This window comes from Alosa sapidissima, chromosome 3 (assembly GCF_018492685.1).
Source record: "Alosa sapidissima isolate fAloSap1 chromosome 3, fAloSap1.pri, whole genome shotgun sequence".
Taxonomy (NCBI): Eukaryota; Metazoa; Chordata; class Actinopteri; order Clupeiformes; family Clupeidae; genus Alosa; species Alosa sapidissima.
In genome coordinates, this window is record NC_055959.1 from 24,457,583 (window position 1) to 24,482,436 (window position 24,854).

The window sequence follows — 24,854 nt, forward strand, 5'->3', positions numbered from 1 at the left end:
TTAATGCAATATCAGGGTGAAACCGATAAACATTTACTCCTTGCTTTAACTGATAAGCCACTGAAGGCTGTCACCACACAAGATAAGAATGCATGAATAGAGGCTGGATATAAGCCTCTGATTCAATGACACATTCAAATGATGGATTTTTCCATACGCCGTTTAGTATGTACCTGTGGTACTGATTGCAAGGTCATATGTTCCAGCAACTGCTAAATTTAAATAAACACTGCCAGCTAAGGTGTTTAAGACAAAATGGATTCTCCCATTTTCTTTTGAAAAATTCTCTTTAAATATTGTCGACCATCTTAATGTCTTATTAACAGGTTAATGTTTTCTTCATTTATGGTCCTTTCCCTGGGAAAAATATGCCTAGAGATACATATACTTTCTGGATCACTTTTCCATGTGGCTGACCTGATGCCTCAAATTAATAATTTAGTATCTATTTATCCATAAATGTCAACACATGCTGATGTTGGGAGGTCAACCTGGGGAAAGTTTGGCCAAGTAAGGACTCTGTCCCTAACACCACAGCGACTGACTGCAGCACACAGAATACAATCACAATACTGTCATAATATAAATACTGAATAATACAATAAACTACTATTTCAATAAATAAATAAATAAATAACAGCCTGTACATAAAATGGTTTTGTATATTTTAGGCTGTGGACCAGGTTACACTACTGATGTAGAAAAGCATTCCTCTGGGACCTGTGGAGTAAATACAACAGCACAGTTTGAGCCAACACAGGCTCCAGGTTTCCTGTGATATTCCACTATAATGAATATCTTTCACTAATCCACCACTAAGTCAGAGACGAAAGCGAACATAAAATAGTGTCTTCTGACTAAAACCCCATCAGTGGCTCCAACACCATTGCACAAACTGGCTTCAAAATAACCTCTCCTAGCTATGGGGGCATTATATGAACACAAGCATGTGTTTCCTATCAGTTCTTTTCCCATCAAGCAAGCTCCTGAAATAGTGGTTTGCCCTAAAGATGTAACTGTAGTAAACAGAAACTATGATATGTACTTTTGCTAAAAGGCATGGTGGTATTAAAATGGGCTAAGTCACATCAGTAGCTCTGTAGCGATCACCAGGGTCCATCACACTGCATCAGGAGTTCAGATGGATTTTAGTGTCAAGTAAGCAAGTTATGTTAACACCCAGAAGTTCCTGTTCTGCTGCAGAGGAGATAATAGTCATGAAGCTCTCTTCCTTGGTGTCACTTTCCTAGCACTATCCAGTGCTTACTGCAGTAATACCTTATCAAAGGTGGTGTACACATCCCAGGTTCGTAAGTATAAAACATCACTTCAACTATAACTTAAACAATTACTGCAGATGTAAAACTAGTAACCTTGACACTGGAAGTCCACTAGTGTATTTGCAACCTCATAAGCCTGTATGAATGCCAATGTCCTGTTTCCTGTGGAGCCTTTGAGGGTATTTACTCTTTGGTAAGATGTGTCAGGGGATGAGGGGCTTAGGAGTAATACATATGGCAAATTTATGGCACACTGTGAAATGCTTAAAGGACTACATGCGCCGGCCATTTAAATTGTCAGGCTTTCAGACCCCTTGACACCACAACTGTACCTACTATAGCATCTTTAAAGGTACAATAACAAGAGAAAGAATCCTTAAATAGCTAGTATATACCATTTATGTGGATTCATTTTCAGCCCATTAAAGTGTAGACCCATATGATGTTTCTGGCCATCTACATAAGGAGCAGTTAAACCCACCTACAGTGAGCTCAGCTGCTGGAAAGGTGAAAACTTACTTAGTGTACCTTTAAAGGTGCTTGTCACTGATTCAGTTTATATTACAGACAACAATTACAGTATGTAAATAACAGATTGGTTAACTCATGTCTCGCCTGAACCTCTATCATGATAACTTTGCCTTGTCCACTTTATAACCAAAATATAAAAGGAATAAACAGAACATATGCTATGAAATGCTATACTATGTCATCTCACCTCCACATGGATTAAGAGATGGTCCTGTCCATCTGTGTGCTTATCTGAATGCAGGACATTATGGGACTGTGTCCTGTTTTCCATGTTAGCCCACATTACACATGTTGGTTGTGTTCAGCAGTCAGGACGAAGCGTTGTTCTGCTCGTCAATGCTGTAAGATGTGATACTTACACTTGGTGGACCTGCACTATTTTTTTTCCTTTGGTCAGCAACACAATGAGAAGCACACTGGAATAAAAAGGGTGACAGTGCAAGCTGCGCGACACCTGGAAACAGCACTCTTCCCCCGCACCTCCCGGCGTTCCCCTGCGGAGGCGGTCACTGGACACAGAGGGTCCGGAGCCGTAGGTCAGGGTTCAGAGGTCATGGGTCATAGTTTGTCCCACTGGCTTGGCGGGGGAAACTGGTCCACCTCGCCCACTTCCGCATACTGCCTCTCGCCGAGCAGAAACATCAGCTTGAAGCGCAGTCGCACCTTCTCCTAAAGGGAAAGACACAACCCGTGGGATATGTTACAAACTAAGTAGGTCATACACCTGCATTATGCCAAAGATCCTTCGACCCTCTCTGATTATACTGCTCCAATGTATAATGGCTGCCATTGATTTCTTGCATGTTAAAGGTTTGAGTAATTTCACTTACTTGAAAATAAATATTTGAACACAATCAGACGAGCACAGATAACTGCAAAGTGCAATTAGGTAAATGACAAAAGGCAGCAGCGGGCTATCAATAATGTAATTTGATGCTCAGTATTGATTGGCTGCTATGCTGATAGAGACACGTACCCTTAGGGGATTGGCCAGCAGCATGATTTGGGTGATGGAGGGTGGGGGCAGGATGGGGTTAAATGGTGCCAGATCTGTCCCGGATGGAGGCTGTAGCTTCACCTTCATGGACTTGACAAAGAAACAGATGAGGTCAAAGCCACGATGATGAAAGAAGACTTCAGCAACCGGTTTTGACGGAGTATACTTTTAAACTCCTCTGTGTATATTTGTGTAAGTTTCTCTCTCTCTCTCGCACACACGCACGCACGCACGCACGCTGTCCTACCTTGGGGACTGCTGCCTGCAGACTGACGTTGCGAATGGGCAAAGGTGCTGTGTTGAGCATGGACAGCACCACTACCAGCACATCTGTTCTGCCTGCCGGACACTCAGAAGCAAAGTGGAGCAGCACGCGCACCCCGTCCTTATCGTATGCGGTTACAGGCAGAACTTTACCTGTAGAACAGCACAAACACTCCCTCACCACACATTACATTACAATCATCAGCCAAATGAGACCAGCGATGAAACCCCTAAACAGTCAGTTTTAGGGGACTGTCTCATTATACTGAATGACTAAAATGGAAATAGAGATACTAAGTGACTTGATTAAAATTAGCTTATGAGATTATAACTTGATAACGAAATCCGTTCAACAATGTCTTATTTTTGAGGGTGAAATCCTGCAAAAATGCACCCTGACAGTGCCAACTCTCAGTGTACCAAGCACCTGATTTCAAACACTGTTTCAAACATTTCCTTTTCCTGTGTATGATGCATGTCAACTCACTGGGCTTAATGATGTCAAGCGGTACATGGAGGTTTGTCATGGAGATCTCGGGGCCTTTGGCAGGGCTGCCCTGCAGGGAGGAAGGGGTGGGTGACAGTGAGCGGAAGAGAGGGCTTCCTGGCGCAGAGCTGATGGCGTGGGCACGGGTGTGACTCAGCATGGGCGAGCCCGGGAGCGCCCCCATCTGAAGGAGAGGGTTTGGAGTGGCATGGCCCAGTGGCACAGGAACAGCGGAGGCCGTCACAAAGGGGTTGCCAGTGATGGGCTGTGCAGGCAAGCTGGTGAGGGAAATACGACATGTAAGCAAACTTCAAATTCAGACTAAAAACATCAGGATAAACCTTTCAAGCTTTTCAAAAATGTTAAGTGTACTGTTGTCTGATATTGCCACTTTGAGCTACATGGCAAAACAAATTAAGAAATAGAAATCCATTTACATTGACTTTAAAAGTCAGTATAATGAATGTCATTCAGCACTGTTCCTGATAACAGTGTGGTTCTCGTGTTATCCTATCTGCAATTTTCAGGACATAAAAAGTAAATCAACAAATGGAAGTGTTTATAGTTACCTTTTAGGCTCCCCCAAGTTCAACATGGAAAGATCTTGCAGACCATGACCAGAGGGGGTGTTTTTTGTGAACGTCTGGCTGGTAGGGGGGAACACAGACGCAGAGGTCTGTGCTGCGGAGAAGGCTGGCCCTGTGGCCTGCAGGCTGAATGGATCCAAACCTGTATCAGTGACCTGAAGAAAAAAACCCTTAAGGTAATCGTCCCATTTCACTAGAATCATAAGTGAAATGTGATCAGCCTTACCCTCACATCTCAAGTGAAATGTGACCAGCCAGGCCCTCTTCACAAACCAAAACCTTTCTTAATGGCCATTTCCCTGGCAGTCAGTGAATTCACAAGATGGGATTGGAATGCTGACTTTAATCATAGCCACTGCTTAATCTCCCACATATCTAGGCCTTGGGTTCTCAAGCAGGTCAAGACATCTCACCTGCAATGATGCCCACTGGTGTTTGGCGAAGTCATCGGCCTTCTGTGTTTGGTTACTAAGACCTGGGGCTGGGTCATTCAAACCTGAACAGAAACATTAACCACATTAGTTTTGTCATCCCTTCTTCTCTACTGCAAGAGAGCTGTAAGTATGCTGTGTCGATATTTTAATTGGAGAGTCCTTTTCCTAATTTTATGAGACAAATTACAGATTGTTAAAGACACACTCCAGCCATGTATTAAACCCTAAAAACTACACAGCGCAGTTCAATCAGGACTGGGTTCCATCCAACTTCGAGCTGTTCTGATTTGTTACTCTGAAATGTCAACTACTGTAGCACACTGCTCATCTAAACCAGAAATGCTTAGCCACAGTGTTTACTGGTCATTTCGCTCGTGATATGTTTTGTAACATATTAAAAACACTTAATTGGACATGTTAAAAAGGTTAAAAGGTTGAGCTTTTGCTGGAGTGGGTGCAAGAAGACTCAGGAAATATTAATTTGCAAATGGCAGTCACATGTTTAAAGCCCTAAGAGTGTGTTAATAGATAGTAAGACATCTGTAGTCACAATCTCTAAATTAAAGAGGATCAGCTTAACATGTAGCAACAGAAGTGTCGCACCTAAAGATAGCAGCTCTTCATCAAGCAGGGAGAGAGAAGCAGACTGCTTGGCGATGTGTCGACTGGGGCTTGAAGTCTGACTGGCATGGCTGCCCGCAGGCCCAGCCAATCGGCGAGGCGGAGGCGGGAGGACAGGAATAGAGGTGGCCGTCTGTTTGGCTGGGGAGAGATTAGAGATGGCTGGGGGAGGGACTGACTGTGGAGATGGAGGATTTGTGGCATCAAAGCCTGCCAGATCAATCAGCGTGTCTGTGACTTCAGCCCCAGCATTACCTGTGGAATCACAGGTGATGGAAGACGGTTAAAACGATACGCACAGAAATTACCCTGTTGCACAATACTGAGGGTACAGGCATTTACATAGGTACAACACAGGGATGATTATTTGTGTTACATTCTAACAACTTAAAATAACATCATGTAGTAAATGAAAATATATACTGATCACAATCATCACACCATGCAAAAGTCAAACGTAGGCCCATCATTTATGCAATGTTTGCAATTATGATCTTGGTCATGGCATTAAATTAACAAACAGAATTTTTTACATTTAGACTTTGCCACTCAAATCAGGGCCCCCACTTGACCTATTCCCAGTGACTGTAGAGGAACTCTAAGGGCTAAGAGAAAGTGGTACTCACTCTCAGGGCCAGCTGGCCTTGGATCATCACTGTCTCCGTTGTCTGTCTGCCCCTCCACAACCCTCCTGTACAGACTAATGACCTTTGAAAGGTCATCACTGGCCTGCAAAATATCACCTGTAGAGGAAAAGGTCAACCTTTGTGAAAAGAGGTAGAAAACTGGCTTGGAGGAAGTGATGAATTAAGGAAGCTGGGGAATGAGTTAGGTGAAAAAAGGTCCATGACATGTACCCAGACTGGAGTCGTTGTCCTCCGTCTCAGTGGCCAGTTTAAAAGCGGTGCGCCTCAGCTTGTCACAGCGGTCATACAGCTCCTGATTTTTTTTTTTTTTAATTCAAAGTAATAGTTAACAATTAATGGTTATAATAATAGCTAATACAGTGGTTAATATTGAAATAGATTGTGGTTGTGTAAAGTTCCCTGGATTATGACACTGAGGGCCAGATGTACGTACATTGGCGAAAGTAGCGTTATCAGCGCCATGGACACACCGCAGATTGCTAGCGCTGTCAGACCCAAGTTTCCGTCGTATTTATCAATCGTTCAATCCTTAGTGTAAACTGCGCCTTTCTCTGCCCTTCTCCGCCCATAAACGCAATTTACGAACGTCCACAACTGAAGCGCCTATAAGCGCAGTTGAATGAAGTTAACTGATGACAACATTAAAAAGAATCAAACGTTTAGCGATCATGAAATAATACCATACATGATAAGATGTCAACAAGCAGGGAGATAATGAAGATCAGTTCTACTCAAACTACTTGTGCATGTAGGCTATGGGAGATTGGTCAAATCTAGCAAGTAGGAAAGTTTAAGTGAATGACGTGAAAGTGAAAGTAAGACATGCGAAAGGCCAACGAAAGTTAAAGCAACACCAAAGAACTTTTCCTCTGTAGCATGCACTATTTCTTTATCCAGAACCAGCTTTGCAAATAACAATGTCCACAGATGTCCACACAAGGTAGAATATGTTGCATGATTTTATTAAAGTACGATGTATTGCGACATCAGATGCAAGTCAAATCTGAAGTTTCTCATGTCTCATTCCATCGAACTACAGAACCGCTACCCGATCCGGCAAACTTACATAGTGCGGTTATAGCCGATACAGGGCCGCGAAGCGAATGCAGAAAGTGCCGTTCACCCTGTTACGAGTTGATATACCACTGAAACGATTTTGGAAACATTATTTTAAAGTACAAAAAACTATTTGGTGTTGCTTTAAGGTTGCTTTTGGTAGTACAAATACTTTCACCACAAAAACTGGTGTTCTAAATAGCGATTCTGTTGTCTTTGAAAGGTTCTCTTATTGACGCATTGAACTGCAATGTGGATTAACACCTGCTTTTACAAGGCGGAAGTATTTAGGCGCAGAATAGACGTGCGCTTTCAGGAGCAGTTTTTGTACATACCGCGGAATACATAACTAGGCGCTCTTTACTCTTCCCCTCCCATCTTTTTACGCTAAACTCCCACTTTCCCCTGGATCCTCCCATGAATGCATATGCATGACATGACAATCGCAATCTGCCACTTTACATCATTGCGGCCTGTTTGTACATACCTCGCAATGATTTTACACGCACATTGCGAAACAAATACGCCTGAAATGGGCGCAAAAGCGTTAGTACATCTGGCCCTGAGTGCAGAGTGAGCACAAGGGTCTAGGAGTTGCATCTCACCCTGATAAGGTCTCGATCTGACTCGGAGGACCTGTCTTTGTCATAGTGGCTTAGCATCTCGCTCAGTAGCTTGACATTATTGTTCACCTCTTCCAGGGTCTTCATGCGCTTTGTCATTTTCTGCACCCTGACGTCATCCTGTAAACACACTCTCAAAATGAGTCTCCTGAGGGGTATTTCACAAAACCTAGATAAGGGATTAAGCTGGGATTTTTAAGTTATCCTGGATGAATTTAGCCTTCACTTGGTTTCACAAAAGAGATGGCACATAAATTACCATGGGGATTTATTTTCTGCACCTAGCCTGGTCCCGACCAGACTAACAGCCAAGCTAAGTTAATTCTAATGGTAATTATGTCCTCTTATCGGTTCAGCTAGCTGTCATTCACATCAGACCTCCGTGCTCATTTTTAAGGAGCTTTATTCCATTTATAAACTATTTGCTAAATGTATTTGCTCGCAAAACAAAACAGATTGTCTGCCTACTACCATATAATTATTATTTTAATTGTGATATCCTTATAATTATTAACATAGGCCTAGGTACTCATTGTTTGCTTATTTTATTGATGTTTGATGAATAGCCAACTGTAGTTGATTGGAAGTGAAGGGGCAAGTTTTCAAAGGTATTTTCAACTATAATATTAAGGTATATCATACTATGTGCATCTTTGCAGTGGCAAGCTTTCTTAATGACGTTGCGTGCCGAGACAAGGAAGCACTCACACGTGGGTGCATACGTAAATTTGCATTCAGTTGGTCTACCACACCTACTTCTGCTGTTTTACAGAAATAGCCATGATTCCCTTTTCCAAAAAGTACAACTATACTTCATTGTTAGTCTATATCAAAAGCAGTTGTTCACTTTGTGTGAATTACGCTATTTTCCGCATCTTTTTTATTCCAACCGTGGGCACTTTGGAGCAGAAACAAGAACGCGCACACATCCTGAATTACTCACACCTGGCTTGACATAGTCGCTCCTACTCATCCTGGATTGACATTAGTGAAACGAGTTGAGCTAGGATGACCAGACAACGCTATGTCAAACCTCGCTTTATCACTTATCTTGGATGTCTTAATTCTGCCTTTGTGAAATACCCCTCTGGGAATGGACGATAACACAGCACCTCCTACGCTTGGGTGTACACACAACACAGCACCTCCTACGCTTCCAAGATGGGTCCCATAAATTTGATGCGAACGTGAGGATAGCATCACAACTGACCAGTTTACTGTGTTGTGTTCATAATATTTCATGTTCTTCAGAGGCATATTCAAAAATAGGACATAATGCTCAGTGTGAGAGGAGCTTCCCCTTATTTGGTGCAAATGTTGCCAAATCCCGCAAGCCACAGATAAAATCAGACATTTGTCAAAGTGAAATTGAATAGAATGGTGGAAATTGAATAAAACAAAATGCTTTGTTTTAAGTCAAGTAGAGAGGTCTACTGCTATTGTCTGGTCTGACTCAAGGCCAGTGTTGTAGTCAAGTCACTATGCCTCGAGTCCGAGTCCAGGTTTGAGTCTCCAGTATTCAAGTCCGAGTCAAGTCCAAGTCATTAAAAAAAATTCCAAGTCAAGTCCGAGTCGAGTCCACTACTCATCTGAGTCGAGTCACTATTAAATACAAAACTGACAACCTTCGGGGTATTCATGTCTCCAGGCATTTGGCACCATTAAAGTTAACGTCCGTTATTGTAGGAACATGGCGTGATGTGTGATGTATGACATGAAGCAGTAACATTCCATTGCACTAATATTAATACTAAAAATAATTTAGATATTAAAATCATATACCAAATAATATTCTAATGACATATTACAATTATAGCCTAATGACATTACAAAAAAGTCAAGTCCTCGTCTCAATTTCCGAGTCTGCATGGTCTGAATGTATGAGTCCGAGTCCAAGTTCGAGTCATTCAGTGCTCAAGTCAAAGTCACGAGTCTCTAAATTAAGCTCATGACTCGGACTCGAGTCCGAGTCCTGGACTCAAGTACTACAACACTGCTCAGGGCTAGAGGCTCTGGTGTCTCACCTCCTTCACCATGCTCTTGATGAGTCGGTTGGCCTCCTGAAGGTCCTCTGGGTTCTTACTTTTCAGCAGCTCTGCCAGCAGCTGTGAACAAAACACATTTGAGTCAGCCCACTCCACTCCTTATTGGCCAGGTGGCCACCACACTCACACTGCCACAAAGACGATGTCAGGACGCACCTTTCCCATGTCCTCGTTGTCAAACACAGGGTTTTTGGGCCGAGTCGGAGGAGATGGTAGCAACATCCGGTCAACAGGGAGCTCTGGATCTGAGGTAATGAGTCCTGCAGAGAAGGCAGGGGTTCATCAAACAGCATCCTACATGAGAGGGGCCTGCCATAAAGAGGGTGCTTTAGCGGTGGCACACAGACTCTTACCTTGTCTTCTCAGGGTCTGATAGGCATCACTGATTTTGGTTTCATTGGGAAAAGCCACAGTCCAGCTATACAGGATCTCTATTATTTTGGTTTTCACTTTCTCTGGTACAGAATCTCCCAAGTACTACAGACAGAAAGTCCTGGTAAATTCCTTATCTTCCATGTTGATAAATATATGGATGTCTTAAAAAAGCCAGCTTACCTTAGGTGAAACAGCTTTGATTAGTTCATTTAGGAATCTATATTTTGCGATTTCATTATGAAACCTCTTCCCACAGTTCTTCATGCATGCCTCTAATACCTGCAATTGCATAATGCACGAGAAGGCAGTCAGACTGCAGATAGCAAACACGGGTGGCTCTCACTGCTAAAAATGATACTAACCGTTAAAGCTTGAAGTGCCTCCCATTCCTGAGGTGAGTGGATTTTATGAATGAGTAGTTTAACTGCTATTTGTGGTCTGGAAAACAAGAGGGACATTGAAGGGTAAAAAAAGTGCAGAAAGACTAAAGTTGACATGGATATTTGTATGAATGTTTATACCCTTCCAGTTCCTTGTTGATTTGGTCGCAGAAACCAATTATGTACTCCCAGTCTTCCTGCCTATTAGTTGGGTGTGTGGCTTTGTCTGAAGAGAATACAAGTTCCCAGTTACTTGATATGAGAGTCAAGCTTATCATATCATACTCTGAGAAGGTCTGTTCCCATAACAGCACACATTCTGACAGTGGCAAAAGGGAAGTGTGCTTGCGACAAAGTAGCCACAGGATATTACAGCGTTCCACAGGCAGTTCACAAAATGTTAAATCAAGACCATACATGTACACGTAAATTGCAAGTTATATGGACTGGGACAGTGCTACAGTTAAAAAGGCACACGTTTTATCCACTGTGGTTTGTGGCCAAGGAACAGATTGCTCAACCGCATGACTCCAGAGCTTTTCGCCGAGCATCATTTAGTCGAGACTGGGTTTGAATGGTGCTAGTCCTTAGCTTGGAATGACAGCTAAATACGACAATGTGACTTGATCAGCGGCAACGTTACGCACATTTATCATCACACCATTCACAAATAATGCAAGAACAGCTATTGGTCTGATATATTTCTTCATGCAAATTACTGAGTTGAGAGCAAATAAACTCACTGAGCCATGATTCCAGCGACTCGCCTTCCTGGTACGCCATAGCCTCTCATAGCGTCCCGTAAACTGTGCTCGTATGAATGGGTGGCATTAAAATGAATGGTGTTTACTCGTTGTGCTATTGCATCATGTACATATACATCAACATTTATTGGATTGTAATAAATAAAACCTAAACATTGCATGTCACTACATCATTAATATATCATGGGAATGATGAACAGAGTTGTGATTCTGGATTGTTTTTTAAAAACAGGCAATCTGCTCCCTGCCTGTTTCAGAGGTCCTCTTCTGACATTCCGCATTTTCAACATGGCTGCGTACATGACACACTTGCTCAAACCTTGGAGTCCGAGGTATGTATACCGACTTTTACTTACCTTAAACGTAATGGGTGCTCCTGTAAGTGCCTACATATTTATAAATAAATGAAGATAGTTTGTGAGGGTTTATTTCCTTGCAATCTCTTGCATTTAGTGGCTGAACTGACTAGCAGGGATAGCAGTGTTTTTAGCTAACGTTAACCTAACCATGAACCTCAACGCACCTAACGTTAACTGTCTATGATAGATATAATGGCAATGATATTCTAGTGCTCTGTTATTGTCTCTAAATGGTAGTGTGAGTGTGATGAGAACAGCATATCATTCCTCTATCTGTTTGTAACGTGGGTTGCTCAATCAAATTGCTCTGCGAATACATTGTCTTAAAGGTTAACGTTAGTGAGATGGAGTCGGTACAATCCATACTATCTGGAGCCGGAGACAACTAAAGACGTGTATAACAAACCTGAGACTGAGCTTACTCCCGAAGAAATTGACGACCGTGAGCTGAAGAAAGTTCGTCCAATCAAGGCGGCATTGTCGGGTGTCAGCAGCTCTGGCTTCAATGACCCGTTAATGAAGTAGGTTTTCAGTACCCCTCATTCATCAATGCATGGAATAAGTAGCAAAGTTAAAGCCTCACAATCTCTTCCCTTTTCTTCTTTCTTTATGCAGTAAATTTGTCAATATGATGATGCAGGAAGGTAAAAAGATTCTTGCCAGGGAAATCATGACTGAGGTAGGTCTATGTAGTGTGTACAAACCGTTTAAATCTCAAACAAATATTTGAATATTATACAATTCTTAATTGCAATGGGTTTTATTTTACTGATCTTACTTGTTGTGGATTTTATTGTATTACCTGTAATAGTTATGCTTGCACACAGATGCTGTAGCTCAAAATGTTGTATGTTTAACAACCTGTAAAACCTCAGGTTGGGTCTAATCTCACATTCTTCTTCTTTATTTGCACCTTTCAGACCCTGGAGAGCATAAAAAGGAAACAGGTAGAGAAATATCACAAAGCTGGACCAGCAGCCAAGATGGAGATTGAATGTAATCCTTACACCATCTTCCATCAGGCTCTGGAGAACTGCAAGCCAGTCATTGGTCTAGCCAGCATACAAAGAGGGGGCAAATTCTATCAGGTGAGGTCACGGGTCCCATGAATGCTGTGTATGTCTACACATGAAGGTGGAATAGACAATTGATATTGACTGCCTTCAGTTCTTCGTGGATGCTAAAACTGTTACTGTTGGCCCCTTGCAGGTTCCCATTCCTCTGACAGACAACCGGCGTCGTTTTTTGGCCATGAAGTGGATGATCACAGAGTGCCGGGACCATAGGCACCGTCGCACACACATGTATGAAAAACTTTCCCAGGAGATGTTGGCTGCTTTCTCAAACGAAGGCAACGTGATCAAGAAGAAGCATGAACTACACAAGATGGCAGAGGCCAACAGAGCGTACGCACACTACCGTTGGTGGTAAACTGCTGTTGTTCAGCTTTCAGACTGTGTTACAATGGACAGTGGCGTTTCCTACCTCTCAAACAAGGGAGGGAGGTAAAATATGTGCTCTTGTGTTCCCAGTGGTCTGCGCTGGGTCTGTATATAATACATACATTTCACCTTGTGTCACTGAAGAGGCGATGCCAACTACCTGACACTCTGCAAAAGGAATTACGGCAAATCTCCTTTTGAGAAGCTGCGAAATGCTTTGTCATGTTGGAAACAAAACAAAAATGATTAAATGCTTGACTAAAAGGTTAGACTAAGAGGGCCTGGTGAAAATGCCATAGCATGTGGACTGCAGAAGCTCAGAAAGCTTTAATATGTCTTGTAGAACAGGGAGGGAATCTGTGTGAAATATGATGGGGCTTGTACGTTGTGAAAATAAATTAATATCTTTAATGAATATAAATGTAATTTTGCCCATGTTTATGCAAGCACTTGTAATTGTTCTCGTCAGTACACAACATTAACTGTTAATTACAAATTCACCTCATATCATATTTTTATTGAAGCCAGCATTGTTCAAAGGATTCAGTCAACCGCTTAAGAAAAGTGAACAGACTTTTTGTAGAAATTTGTAGAAATATACAAAACACCCCATATGAAAACTTGTGACAAATGTATTCCTTCTACATATTCCAACAAAGCAGCAATCATGTAACATTTAAAAATAGCGAGTCCATGTGTTATAACACAAATGGAATCTGCTTATGAATGTACAAAGAATAGCTTCTGCAGTTGACATATTAAGTACTGTGTGTGTCAACCAGTTCAATAAGTCTTTGGAAAGATACAAAATAACAAATTCCTCATACTTTTAAGTTCATAATTAGTTTGAGCTTTGTTGAGTTTTTTATAACAAAATAGAATCTTCTTTAAGGGAAGCAGAACAATGCTACAACACTACCTCACAAGTCAAATATATGCTATATGTTTACAAAATCCAAGGAGATAACCCTCCAGACTCCAGAACTACTATAAAATGCCATAATTGCAAGATTGAAAGGCACAGCAACAATATTCTAAAACTATTGCTGATTATACCCCAGTCTGACAGCTCTTGTTGATTTGTTGACTGTTTGTATGGTGTGTTTACATGAACTTCATGTTCCCATGTCTTTAAATAAATATACTGCATATGTAAACATTATTTTAAAGCTGCAATAGGTAAGGGTTTGAAATGAAATATTGCTAAAATTCCAGCGAAAATTACTTACTACTAGCTTGTCTGATCATACGTTAGGTGCAAGTACAGTGATGGGTCCTAACAGTCTTTGTGTTGCAGTGTACATTGAGATAACAGTATTGTAATGAATTCCATTTCCTATGACAATCTTATTCACGGATAGTAATGGGAAATTTGAATATTTGGCAAATCGTTCCTTAAAGCATCAAAACGGTTTAGCACCAGAGGTAATTGTCCTATTAAACAAACACAGAAATGATATATAATACTATATAGAGCTAACTGAAGTTAACAGTCAGTAGTAAAAGCTGAGCAGTGTTTAGTTTGAACACATGTTCCACTGTTAAGTTGTTCAGGGTAACTTCTGTTTCCATATTGTAGCTGTAGATGAGCTCGGGTGCTCTCACTAAAATGCCTTTCTTTGTCATGGAAAACATCTCCTTAACTTTGTCCTCCAAAACAGTTTTATGTCTGAATTAGTTTGTTTGTTAATACCTCAGACTTCAAATGAGTACGGTATGTTAAATTATATAGGTGCAAATGGCATAGTGCATAAGCAAAATAAAAAATTAAATACACTACTATCCATATCTTTCATGTCTGAGTTACCAGAACCCATATTACCTCTATAAGTAAGCATACACTGCCAGCTTTTTAAAAGCCAAATCAAACTTGTTAAACATCTTCAACTGCAGCACTACCTTCGACCCTTAAACACTCCAACCTGCACAAGTCCCTCATCTGCAACATACTGTCCTTGTAAACATCTCACCTATGGTACCCCCCCCCCTCCAATGTACCTTATGCGTCGCCTACATCGCTCACCTCTCCTCCCACACCATGCCCTCAGTCGGCCACCTCGCTGTAGTAGTACTTCTGTGCCGTGTCACTGAGGGTCCAGCCACCCGCCCGAAACTCCAGCACCTCCAGCAGCAGCAGGCGGCCCAGGGAGGTGAGATTTTCCTGCAGCAGGAAGCCATCCCTCAGCTGGCAGAAGAGCTCGTCCATGCGCTGCAAGCTCATCCTCTCCAGCTGCTCCCCGATGCGGTGCAGTGCGAGCACCAAGCAGTCCACCTACAAGACAACGGGAAAGGGCTGCAAAGTTCATATTGTCCAAAGTTAACAGTCAGTAGCAAAAGCTGAGCAGTGTTTAGTTTGAACACATGTTCCACTGTTAAGTTAATCAGGGTAACTTCTGTTTCCATATTGTAGCTGTAGATGAGCTCTGGTGCTCTCACTAAAATGCCTTTCTTGGTCATGGAAAACATCTCCTTAACTTTGTCCTCCAAAACTAGCCTGGCTAGCGCCACCACTTCTCAATGAGACGTGGTCTGGGAACCAAACGTTTATTTTCTCGTATTTGAAAATAATGCCTAGATCCGTTTATTGGGTGCCACGGATGTCTATCAAATGCGTCTGTGCATAGCTCATCATCGTCTTGCTTTCCCCCATTCTGTGATTGGTTCCCTATCTCAGGCGAAAATTTGCTCCATGGTCTCCAGGCTGCCTTAGCAGCGTGAATCAAATCGCGCGCAAGGCAGCATGGGAACACCCAGGCTACTCCAAAACAGTTTTATGTCTGAATTAGTTTGTTTATTGCCTTTGTTAGTTGACAGCTCTTAACTAATATTACAGAAACATCAATGTATTTTTTTAAATATAGCACATGCTGTACATTTAAAAAAAGGAAAGACAAGGCTATATCAACAAAATATACAAGAGATAATCAAAGAAGTGCAAAAATGAAATATATTAAGGAAAGGAAATGAAAATAATAAAAATAAAAATAATAGTAATAATGAGTGATTACAAAAGGTAAATAATAATAATCATAATAATAAAGATAAAAAAATAAATAAACAGCCAAAATAGGAAGATAACAAGAGCAACTCTTACAACGCTCACTTTATTAAAAGCTAAAGAATAAAAACATTTTTTAGATGGGACATTGAGTACAACTTCGCTCTAAGAACAATCTAGGGTCTATTTTTGGATGATAACGAGTGTATCTTTGTTTAACTATCAGCATTCAACTTAAAACCCTGTTTTAATAATTCCATCTAAAATGTAATCTTTTCTTGAAAATAGTTGCTACTTCTCCTCCTCACCCAGTTGTCCTTGGGAATTAAAGTAATTGCAATCTAGTGGCAAGAGTTCAGAGAACAAGCTAGACTCACCAACATTCAGCCAAGTCTCCGTAATACACAACATATCAAGCTTTATGTGAAGTGAAGAAATCATTCAGAATAAAGTCTCATGAAGGATATCATCAGAAATCAGAATCCATATCATCATCTCATATGCACTGCAATGAGTTCTGAAATAAAGGAATGTGTAGACATATGCTGACTACCACCATTATTCTAAAGGTTTGCATGAAATCATTTAGTACCCACTTTTATCTCTGGACACCATCAGATGGTTCTGTTTGCATGGACAAATAGATTTATTGGTTTACCTCTTCCTCGTTCCTGAGAGAGTCAGGCTGGGTGAGCCGGAACAGGCAGTCATAAACGGGATGCACCAAAGCCATCATGGGCATATTATTCACCTAGGTTTGGAGACACAGAGGAAGCATACAATGTTCCTGCTGAGCTCTCCTTGTTTCAGGATATACTGATCAGATGTACTGAGAGGCCTTCCGAAAGTGTTTATTTGTCATGATCACAGTCCAGTTTTTGTTGCCTTGTGTTATCTTTTTAAGCATTTGTAATTTTGAGAAATTGGGATGTTATATTAAACATCCCGTTTTTGTTGTCTTGTGTTACAAATGCATTAGTTTTATGTCAAAGAAAGGCTCTTGTACAATTGTCAGTGCTATGCACACATCACAGTGCTGGACCCAGGGCGGTGCAACATAAAAAAATTATAGAAATCTACACAACATTAGACCACTCCTATGAACATTTACGTTTTGTCATTTAATCTGCGGAGGTCTACTTATCTGTCTATAAATCGATATTTCAGAGCATAATTTCTAGATATGTGCTTTGCTTACTTAAATACTGACTACTGTAATTTCTCTGTAAAAACAAAGAAACCTCTTTACATGCAATCTCTAAAAATGGGACTCAGGGATGTTGTTTTTTCCTGAAAAAAAGTTTCTTAAGAATGAAGGACTCTTTTAAATTATAGACATCACTAGTTAAATTTAGCTTTATTGAAATCATGACAGCCTTTTTGCCTGATGTTATTCAAATACACTCTATGGGTCTCTCCTATACACAATTTATTGGGTAAGGGGTATACACACATCTGTGAGTGTCATGTGAGTCATTAAAACTATTTAAGCTTTCTGAAAAGCAGAAAGCTTGAAACGTTACTGTTGTTTGGGGAATCTCATTAAGATTACATTGAAAAGGAGCCAGTGTGCTGACTTCTGTACTTTTCATTATAGACACTTATAGTCAAAACATTCATTTAAACCTAGTCTAACAGATTAAGAGGTCTGTGAGCAGCATCAGTCAGTACCTTGAGGTAGTCAAACACGTTGCAGATGAAGGATACATAACACACCCACTCCTGCAGAGAGCGCTTGCGCATCTCCTCTCGACCTTTGAACTCCTGCTGAAGGCGGTTGAGGAGATTACGACGGAACGCGCTGCCATTATTCTGCTTGGCCTCTGCCTGCAGATCCACATGGACAAATGAGGTTCCCAAGGCTAGGATGCAGGTCACTTTAGGTTACTATAGGAGATACAAAGAAACCTACCTGCACAATGGTGTAGCAGATCCGCCCCGCTTCTTTGCTGAAAACCTGATCCTTTAGAGACTGATCTACGATAACACTTGATACTTTCTCCAGATCTACCGCACTGGGATCTAGGGCAGAGAGAAGTGACTGTCAGAATGCAGGGGGGGGGGGGGGGGGGGGGGGGGAAGCGTCCTTGTGCCTTTCTCAGAAACTTGCTTGATCAGATTTATATTCACTCACCTTTAAGGGCTGTCTTAAGTAGCTTCTGAGTTTCCATGTCAAAAGACTGGATCTTGTACTCCTCCTTCCCTGAGCCCTCCATTCTGTTCACCAGACTCCTCACCAAGGACCTCGCATTTACTCCGTCTGAGATAAGGAACCTATAAATATAAAAAAAACCAGTTCATTCAAGATATCCGTGTACTGACCATTGGGGCAGAGTAAGAAGAGATAGAATATGCCCCCTTCACTTAGGAATACTGACACACACAGCCAGATGTCAAGATGCAAACCATGATTTATTAAAGTTATAAATTGCCTGTTCAGGACTCAGAGGACTTAGAAAACCAGGGGATATGCTGTTTGATATGGTTGGGGTTGCCTAATGAAAGCTGGCAAGAATTTTAGATTTATATTTTCACATAAGCTTGTTTACTTGTCTGAAACCTCAATCATTATTTGAAGATTGTCTGTTGTGATTATCTGCTTTGAGGTTCTTTCAACAAGCTCGCATCTCATTGACAGATTTACTTTGTGACAGATCAATTTTAGTTTAGACGAGCAGTGACATTCTTCCTTCAATTTAGCATTGGTCTGTTTCAAAGTAAATATGGGCGTTTAAAGTTTAACCTGACTATACAGTTACCAATGCACAACTGCACGTGGCTGCCGGGTCGGAAAATGTATAGTCATCAATCTGGACTCATCCCTGACCGGTGTTAAAAGCGCATCTTTCATTGGGGGATAAGAGGGGATTATATCAGATAGGTTCAGAAAAAGAGAACGGTTCTTTCAACAAGTTCACAAATAACAACGACATTACTCTGTAACTCTTTGATAAGTTACACATTAAATATATCAAAAAATATGAATGCACTATTATAGATGTATGGGAGGGCATGCATGGCGTAATTCTGTAATCAATCACGCCCGAAACAGATGATGGCCACTTACTTCCAACAAGGTAGATAAACATACGTGTACGATAACATGCCAGTAGTGGTCTGAATGCAGTCTATTTAAAGAATCATCAAAATGAAGTATGATCAACATGCCATCCAAGTCAATGGTAAAAAGTATATTAATGGCTAAGCTCGTCACTTAACGTTAGAAGCCTAGAAGGTAAAGCTGTAGCGAGATTATTCTCGTCAAACAGCTGACCAGTACTGATTTCAAACTACTCTCTGATTTTGTAACCAGAAACATAAAATGACACTGGATAATGTTTGACTCTTGTAACTTGCTGTTGATGAATAATACTAAAGCTGTCTACTAGTTAGCTAGCTTGGCTAGGTCGGAATCCTTAAAGCCAAGTTCGTCAGCAAACTAGGTTGGGATGATAAGCTAACACAGCCACATTAAACTGTGGTTGCTAGGATGGCAAGCTCTAGTGTACACAGTCCAGAAGAATATGGTTATGTTTAATACTTACTTAGTAGTGCACGACGGGTCGTTTGCAATAAAACCTGGTAACGATATCACCCGAATAAGTCAATTCTCGTCTCACTTTCTGCAACACACGATGCTCATGCTGCGCCTTCGCATAATTGACAGTTTGTCTCCCCCCAGTGTTTTAAACTGATAACACTCAGTGTTGGGGAGTGGACCACTGTTTTGGCATGGTTATATAGACAACAAACTTTGATCAGACTTCACATTCACATATTCTAATAAGACAGGTAAATATTGTTTTTGAAATATCTTTAATAGCAAAATATGTCCTGTTACATTCTAGGTATAGAATACCTAGGTATTCTAGGTATATGACATGATACATATTACAAATGCTTTAATACAGTAAAATGGATGTGTGTGCATGTTAAAACATACATATAAATATGTTATTACACAACAGCAAAAATGTAGACAAAAGAAAAAAACACAAATAAAGACTGGTATGACATATGGGATGAAGCAACTTTGCCTATATATGACAAACAAATGCAAATGTGTTTATCATAACAGCTTTGGATACATATTTGTGACAACAGGTAAAAAAAAAAACCCTGTAAAACACACCTCTCATGTTACCACTGCAACAGAATTACTAAGCTGCTGTAGTAAAGCTGTTGTTTCTCTTTCAAATGTCTTAAATAACACCAGGAAAAAACACACCCGATTCAATTGAGATATTTCCTCTGTCAAAAGTAAGACACCTTAAAGCCAGTTTTTTACTCATCATAACTATGCAATGTCAGTTGTCAGAATCAATCCGAATCAACCAAACATCTAATGGAGTGACTGGTTTCTGGTGCAATACTATATAGAAGTTTGCTTCGATATTTTATATTAAAAGTTTGCTTGCACTTGTCATTCTACAGTAGTGAGCACTGGTATCCTACAGTATATGTATAACTAGTAAGTGCCACAAGGGGGAGCTCTAGGTACTGGACACTTTTGACGTACCACTGAAGCGCCAGACTGTTCAGTGGTCAATGATCCGTCACCAATCGACTCTAAAGACTACAACTGTTTATGCTTTTGTTGTGTCACATACGAAAACAATGCACCGAACAGATGGCACTATCTTGTGGAAAAAGAGAAAGCGCAGTCTGTGAAAGTTCACAGTCAAAAAAGTCAAGTTAACTAGTTCAAACATAGATGAAGGGCTAAAAAATAACAATGTTGTTGCTTGCAAAATATTCAGAATGTTCTGACACCACTTCAAACAAGGACACTTGAGAAGGGGTAGTTATACTCATAGAAAACCTCCAAATTTCAGCAAATGATAAAATCTCAGTTTCTTGCCATTCAATGCATTAATAATATTAACATTCTTTTCCTGGTCATGACAAAATGTACAGTGTATTGTTTTGTACTTTTCTATACAAAACTATATCCAAATAATATCCAAAAGAATATGAGTAAAACAAATACATTTGGTTGTCAAATCGAGATGCATCACCAAATCCAGATTAATTTAGACTGATAAGATATTCAATACACACGTGACTGAAGTAATCCTGTAATATCTACATGTAGATGCACCTTGCTGCATTGATACAACAGGTGTACTGATAACCTGTATCCCTTTAGTGCAATGCCAGAGTAGTCAGTATCTACCCCATGGCACTTTCCCAGTGTGCGTGGTTCTGTGACCCTGTGCCCCTTACACCCACCCACCCCATTGAGAGGTACAAAAGGTTCTTTAACCTCGACAGTCCTCCAGTCTCAGTGGTTCCCCTTCAGACTGATCAGGAGACCGACAAAGACTTCATAAGAGAAGAAGGTGAGGCCTGTTGAGACGGCTGCCTTCACCAGACTAGGGTACAGTCCCTTGTAGAAGCCCCTAACTCCCTCTTCTTTGGCTATGCACACTACACAGTCCAGAAAACCATGGTATGACCGCACCTGCATCAGGGAAGTGGTAAATAATAGGACCATATATTATTCAGATAGAAAAGTTTGACATTTTATACACAGCCTTGATTAAATTTACTAATACCAAAAATAGATGAATGATAGTAATGAATAATATAATAATTCAATATCAAAAATATTTACACAGCCTCAGCATATATTCTGATTCTGTAATATAACATAGAAACTGACAGGTGCACACAGAGCAGCAAGTCCTTCAGAGTTCAGCTCACCTGCCCAAAATGTTTCCTGGCCTCCTCAAACCCTGCCACCTGCAGTCTCTTCTTGAAGAGGTCAAAAGGATACGTCATTGTTTTACTGATGACCCCAGACAAACTACCACATAATAGGCTCTGGATGCCACCTAGAGTGGGAAATTGAGAGAATACTTGTAAGAATTAGAATTTTTATTACACATCCATGTACAAATGAGTGTTTGATGACACAAATCACACCTGAAATCTGAAAAGGCATGATACTGGTTAAATTTGCCAGAGTGTTCCACGAGGTCACAAAGGTCAACAGGACACAAACCTTTCGAAGACTCTGAGTTCTGAGGTTCAGTGAGACTCTTCAGCACATTATAGCAGAAGAACTGCAGGCCAGCATAGGGGAACACAGCCACTAGTGTTGGGAACAGGCCACGGTAGAATGTAAACAACCCCTCTGTCTGGTACATGGTGAATACAGCATGTCTAAGGCTTTGATATATCTGCAAGCAAATATATTTTAAATTAAAAAAAAACAGGTTATTCAAAAGTAACAGACTGATTTATGCAATAAGCATTTTATGTTCAAAGGATACTGAAGTTTTAGTTTTATCTTCTAAGGATATTGAATTTGTCAGGAATTCTCCTTCTCAGTGGTCTACGTTCTCACTTTAGGCTCTCCTTGGGCAGCAAAGCGGGTGCGCAGAGTGTCCAATGGCTGGCAGGCGACAGTGGCCGAGCATGCTGCTAGCCCCCCGCACACAAAATGCACCCCGGGGGTCTGGCAACTGTACGGTGTATTCTTGTGCACAATCTCCGTGAGGATCTCAAATGTGGCAAACTGTTTGTGGACAACACTCAGTTAAAATAACGTCATAACAACCACATGATCACAATTTACAGTATATTGGCTCATGAAAGAGAAAGTGGTCTGAAGCTTGCACATTTTAGCTTCCAGCATGACTGGCATTCGTATCCAGATTATTTTGAACAGCTTCTGTCCTGTGTTTTAATGGGAGGGGAGCAAGATGGCATCTGTGATGATGCAGCTTGATGCTGCCATACCTGCACTGCTCCGAAACAGATGGAGAGGAGTTGGGCGGGAACATGGCCCTTCCAGAATGCAGGCAGGCCCTCCTCAGTGTAGATGCAGCGGCTGGCCTGCAGCAGGCCCCAGTACTTGCCCTGTGGCCGCCGGGAGGACACCTGTTCGATCTGCAGCTGTACTCAGGAACAACAAGCAAAAAGAGACACGAGTTGCATCACACTTGGACAGCTGTCTGAGCAACTTCCATCATGATCAACAAAATGATCTACATCAACCTATAAATCACTCTTATAATCATCATCATCATCATCATCAGAATGAGCATCAGAATAGGAACAGAACTTGTAGATCAATATTAGTGTAAGTGTTTCAGCACAATATCCAAAATACTACAGCTTAAATAAAGTCCTTCAAGGATGGGCTATTCTTACTGTAAGACAGTGTAAAGGTTATGATTTACAGGTCAACTTTTTGAGAAATACAGCCAAGCCATGTAATATGACCACTTTACTGCAGATATTAGGTAACACATTTTAATATGGACAACTTCAGTAGAAGCCATCCAATCACAACAATAGAAATCAGTCATGTGATTGCTAGCAACATTACTCAAAAAGTCATGCCATGCATCATCCTCTTGGCCTGTTCTGTTCTGCAGTTTGAGGTGGAAAACACTGGCTCGCAATACAGAGGCAACGCCCGTTCAGTTTTCATAGTTCCATGCCAAACAACGCAGTTTTGGATTTTTACCTGGAATCTAATTTTGATGACGTCCAAGGGGCTGATGAGGGCACGGGTCACCATGCCAGCCGCGGATCCAGCCAAAGCTGCCTCCTCCGGGCCAAGCACGACATTGCTGGAGCGTGGGTCATAGCCCACCATCCCTTGACTGGCTCTCACGCAATATCAGCACTAGGAGACATCACAAATTAAATTACACAATAATACTTTATACCACTCGCGACGATACATCACTGCATTTGAGTTGCTGTTAGCTCGGTTGCATTTATCCCACTGCATTGCATTACCGTAAAATCATAAAATAGACAGGCCTACATTACAAGGTTACGTAAAATTAAACAGTTTGGAATGAAGCTAATGTACCCATTACCGTTGAACAAACGGACGACAGTCCTCTAAGTTACCTCTGCCAGCTGCATTTCCTTAACATGCTACATTATTTAAATAAGCTACATTATTTAAAGTTTGTTCGCAAATTACTTAAACTATTTTCCTACCCTGCTCATCGGGAAAAACGCCTTTGTTTCTTGAGAAATGTCACACCCACTTTCACATTTTTGTTTTAAACTACATTTTGTCAAACTACTTTCGCTTTGGTTTGCTTTGCAAGATAGATCTGCTTACCATGCACCACGGGGAAGGTGACACAGAGGACTCAAATGATTAAACTACAAGTAGATGTGATCCAAGTCGACTAGACAGGTATTTATAAACGTCCATTCATTTCACTGTTGTCTGTCACCTTCACTTCACTAGCTACATAATGTATAATGTGTTCAATACAAACTGACAAATCAACTGCATAAAATAAAGGGGCATGGACCATACGAGCCGGTCTGCGCAATTTCCGTTCTGACAACAGCTGTCAAAATAAGAGTTTTTTATAGAATAAAAGACATGGCCATTTAAGGTTAAGGCCTTTGTTGTATATCTATGTCTGTTTACTACTGTACGTCATACCACAGCATTTTTTATTAGTTAATAGCCTAATTCTGTTGCACAAACTGATCAGTACAATTAAATAATTTTCTGTGGTTATTCCATGTCAATTCAATACAAAAACATTGGATTCGACATCATGGTCTCAGATTTTTGCTCATCTAAACAGTCCTCAATGTCTTATGACTATGAACATTTCAACATTTTTGGCCTGATATCTTATTTTGTTGCTGAGATATGCCTTTTCAGTTATAAATAGACACCACCTAGAAAATGGCTGAAAATACTACTGTTTCATGTGTACCACTTTTTATCCTCTCTTAACAAAAACATTTTTCATGTACACTGAGGTAGTTTCATATTTAGATTTCTAATATTATATGTTGTTGTTGTAAAACAATTTAATTACCCTCTTGGAAGGACAGCATGAAGTGCAAACCCATTTTTTGTTTTTGTTGCAAATATTCTACATGTATCCAACTTAAAAGAGTTCAAGCCAACTTTTCTCTTTCACCACCCCCTCAGGACATGTCTGAAGTTGGAAACAAAGAACA

At 40.8% G+C, this 24,854-nt stretch overlaps 4 protein-coding genes across 7 annotated transcripts; 1 reads left to right on the forward strand and 3 right to left on the reverse strand.

Annotated features, from left to right (window-relative positions):
- Positions 1 to 1,466: 1,466 nt before the first annotated feature.
- On the reverse strand, positions 1,467 to 11,607 carry gga3b (golgi associated, gamma adaptin ear containing, ARF binding protein 3b). Its single transcript, XM_042085517.1, has 17 exons — positions 11,071 to 11,607; positions 10,469 to 10,553; positions 10,310 to 10,385; positions 10,128 to 10,226; positions 9,926 to 10,049; positions 9,729 to 9,832; positions 9,552 to 9,632; positions 7,510 to 7,647; positions 6,059 to 6,140; positions 5,828 to 5,944; positions 5,184 to 5,456; positions 4,560 to 4,642; positions 4,129 to 4,301; positions 3,560 to 3,837; positions 3,056 to 3,225; positions 2,788 to 2,898; positions 1,467 to 2,480 (listed from the first exon to the last, which is right to left on the reverse strand). The coding sequence occupies exons 1-17, from the start codon at positions 11,108 to 11,110 to the stop codon at positions 2,370 to 2,372; spliced, it is 2,145 nt and encodes a 714-aa protein (XP_041941451.1). The 5' UTR covers positions 11,111 to 11,607; the 3' UTR covers positions 1,467 to 2,369.
- On the forward strand, positions 11,335 to 13,307 carry mrps7 (mitochondrial ribosomal protein S7). The gene is made up of 5 exons (XM_042085524.1): positions 11,335 to 11,423; positions 11,780 to 11,971; positions 12,066 to 12,129; positions 12,371 to 12,538; positions 12,660 to 13,307. Exons 1-5 carry the CDS (start codon positions 11,380 to 11,382, stop codon positions 12,879 to 12,881), a joined length of 690 nt encoding a protein of 229 aa, XP_041941458.1. The 5' UTR covers positions 11,335 to 11,379; the 3' UTR covers positions 12,882 to 13,307.
- mif4gdb (MIF4G domain containing b) lies at positions 12,050 to 19,572 on the reverse strand. 4 transcript variants are annotated; one of them, XM_042085521.1, is made up of 7 exons: positions 18,958 to 19,366; positions 18,025 to 18,164; positions 17,803 to 17,912; positions 17,562 to 17,717; positions 16,549 to 16,641; positions 14,916 to 15,164; positions 12,050 to 12,373 (listed from the first exon to the last, which is right to left on the reverse strand). In XM_042085521.1, the coding sequence occupies exons 1-6, from the start codon at positions 18,993 to 18,995 to the stop codon at positions 14,937 to 14,939; spliced, it is 765 nt and encodes a 254-aa protein (XP_041941455.1). In that variant the 5' UTR covers positions 18,996 to 19,366; the 3' UTR covers positions 12,050 to 12,373; positions 14,916 to 14,936. The 4 variants fall into 4 exon arrangements, with proteins under 4 accessions (XP_041941455.1, XP_041941457.1, XP_041941454.1 ...); XM_042085523.1 differs by lacking the exons at positions 12,050 to 12,373; positions 18,958 to 19,366 and adding an exon at positions 19,436 to 19,572 and having other exon boundaries at positions 13,396 to 15,164; XM_042085520.1 differs by lacking the exon at positions 12,050 to 12,373 and having other exon boundaries at positions 13,396 to 15,164.
- A 115-nt stretch (positions 19,573 to 19,687) lies between these two features.
- Positions 19,688 to 24,189, reverse strand: slc25a19 (solute carrier family 25 member 19). The gene is made up of 7 exons (XM_042085519.1): positions 23,986 to 24,189; positions 23,371 to 23,532; positions 22,638 to 22,793; positions 22,243 to 22,413; positions 21,898 to 22,075; positions 21,597 to 21,727; positions 19,688 to 21,354 (listed from the first exon to the last, which is right to left on the reverse strand). Exons 2-7 carry the CDS (start codon positions 23,500 to 23,502, stop codon positions 21,175 to 21,177), a joined length of 948 nt encoding a protein of 315 aa, XP_041941453.1. The 5' UTR covers positions 23,503 to 23,532; positions 23,986 to 24,189; the 3' UTR covers positions 19,688 to 21,174.
- Positions 24,190 to 24,854: the final 665 nt, after the last annotated feature.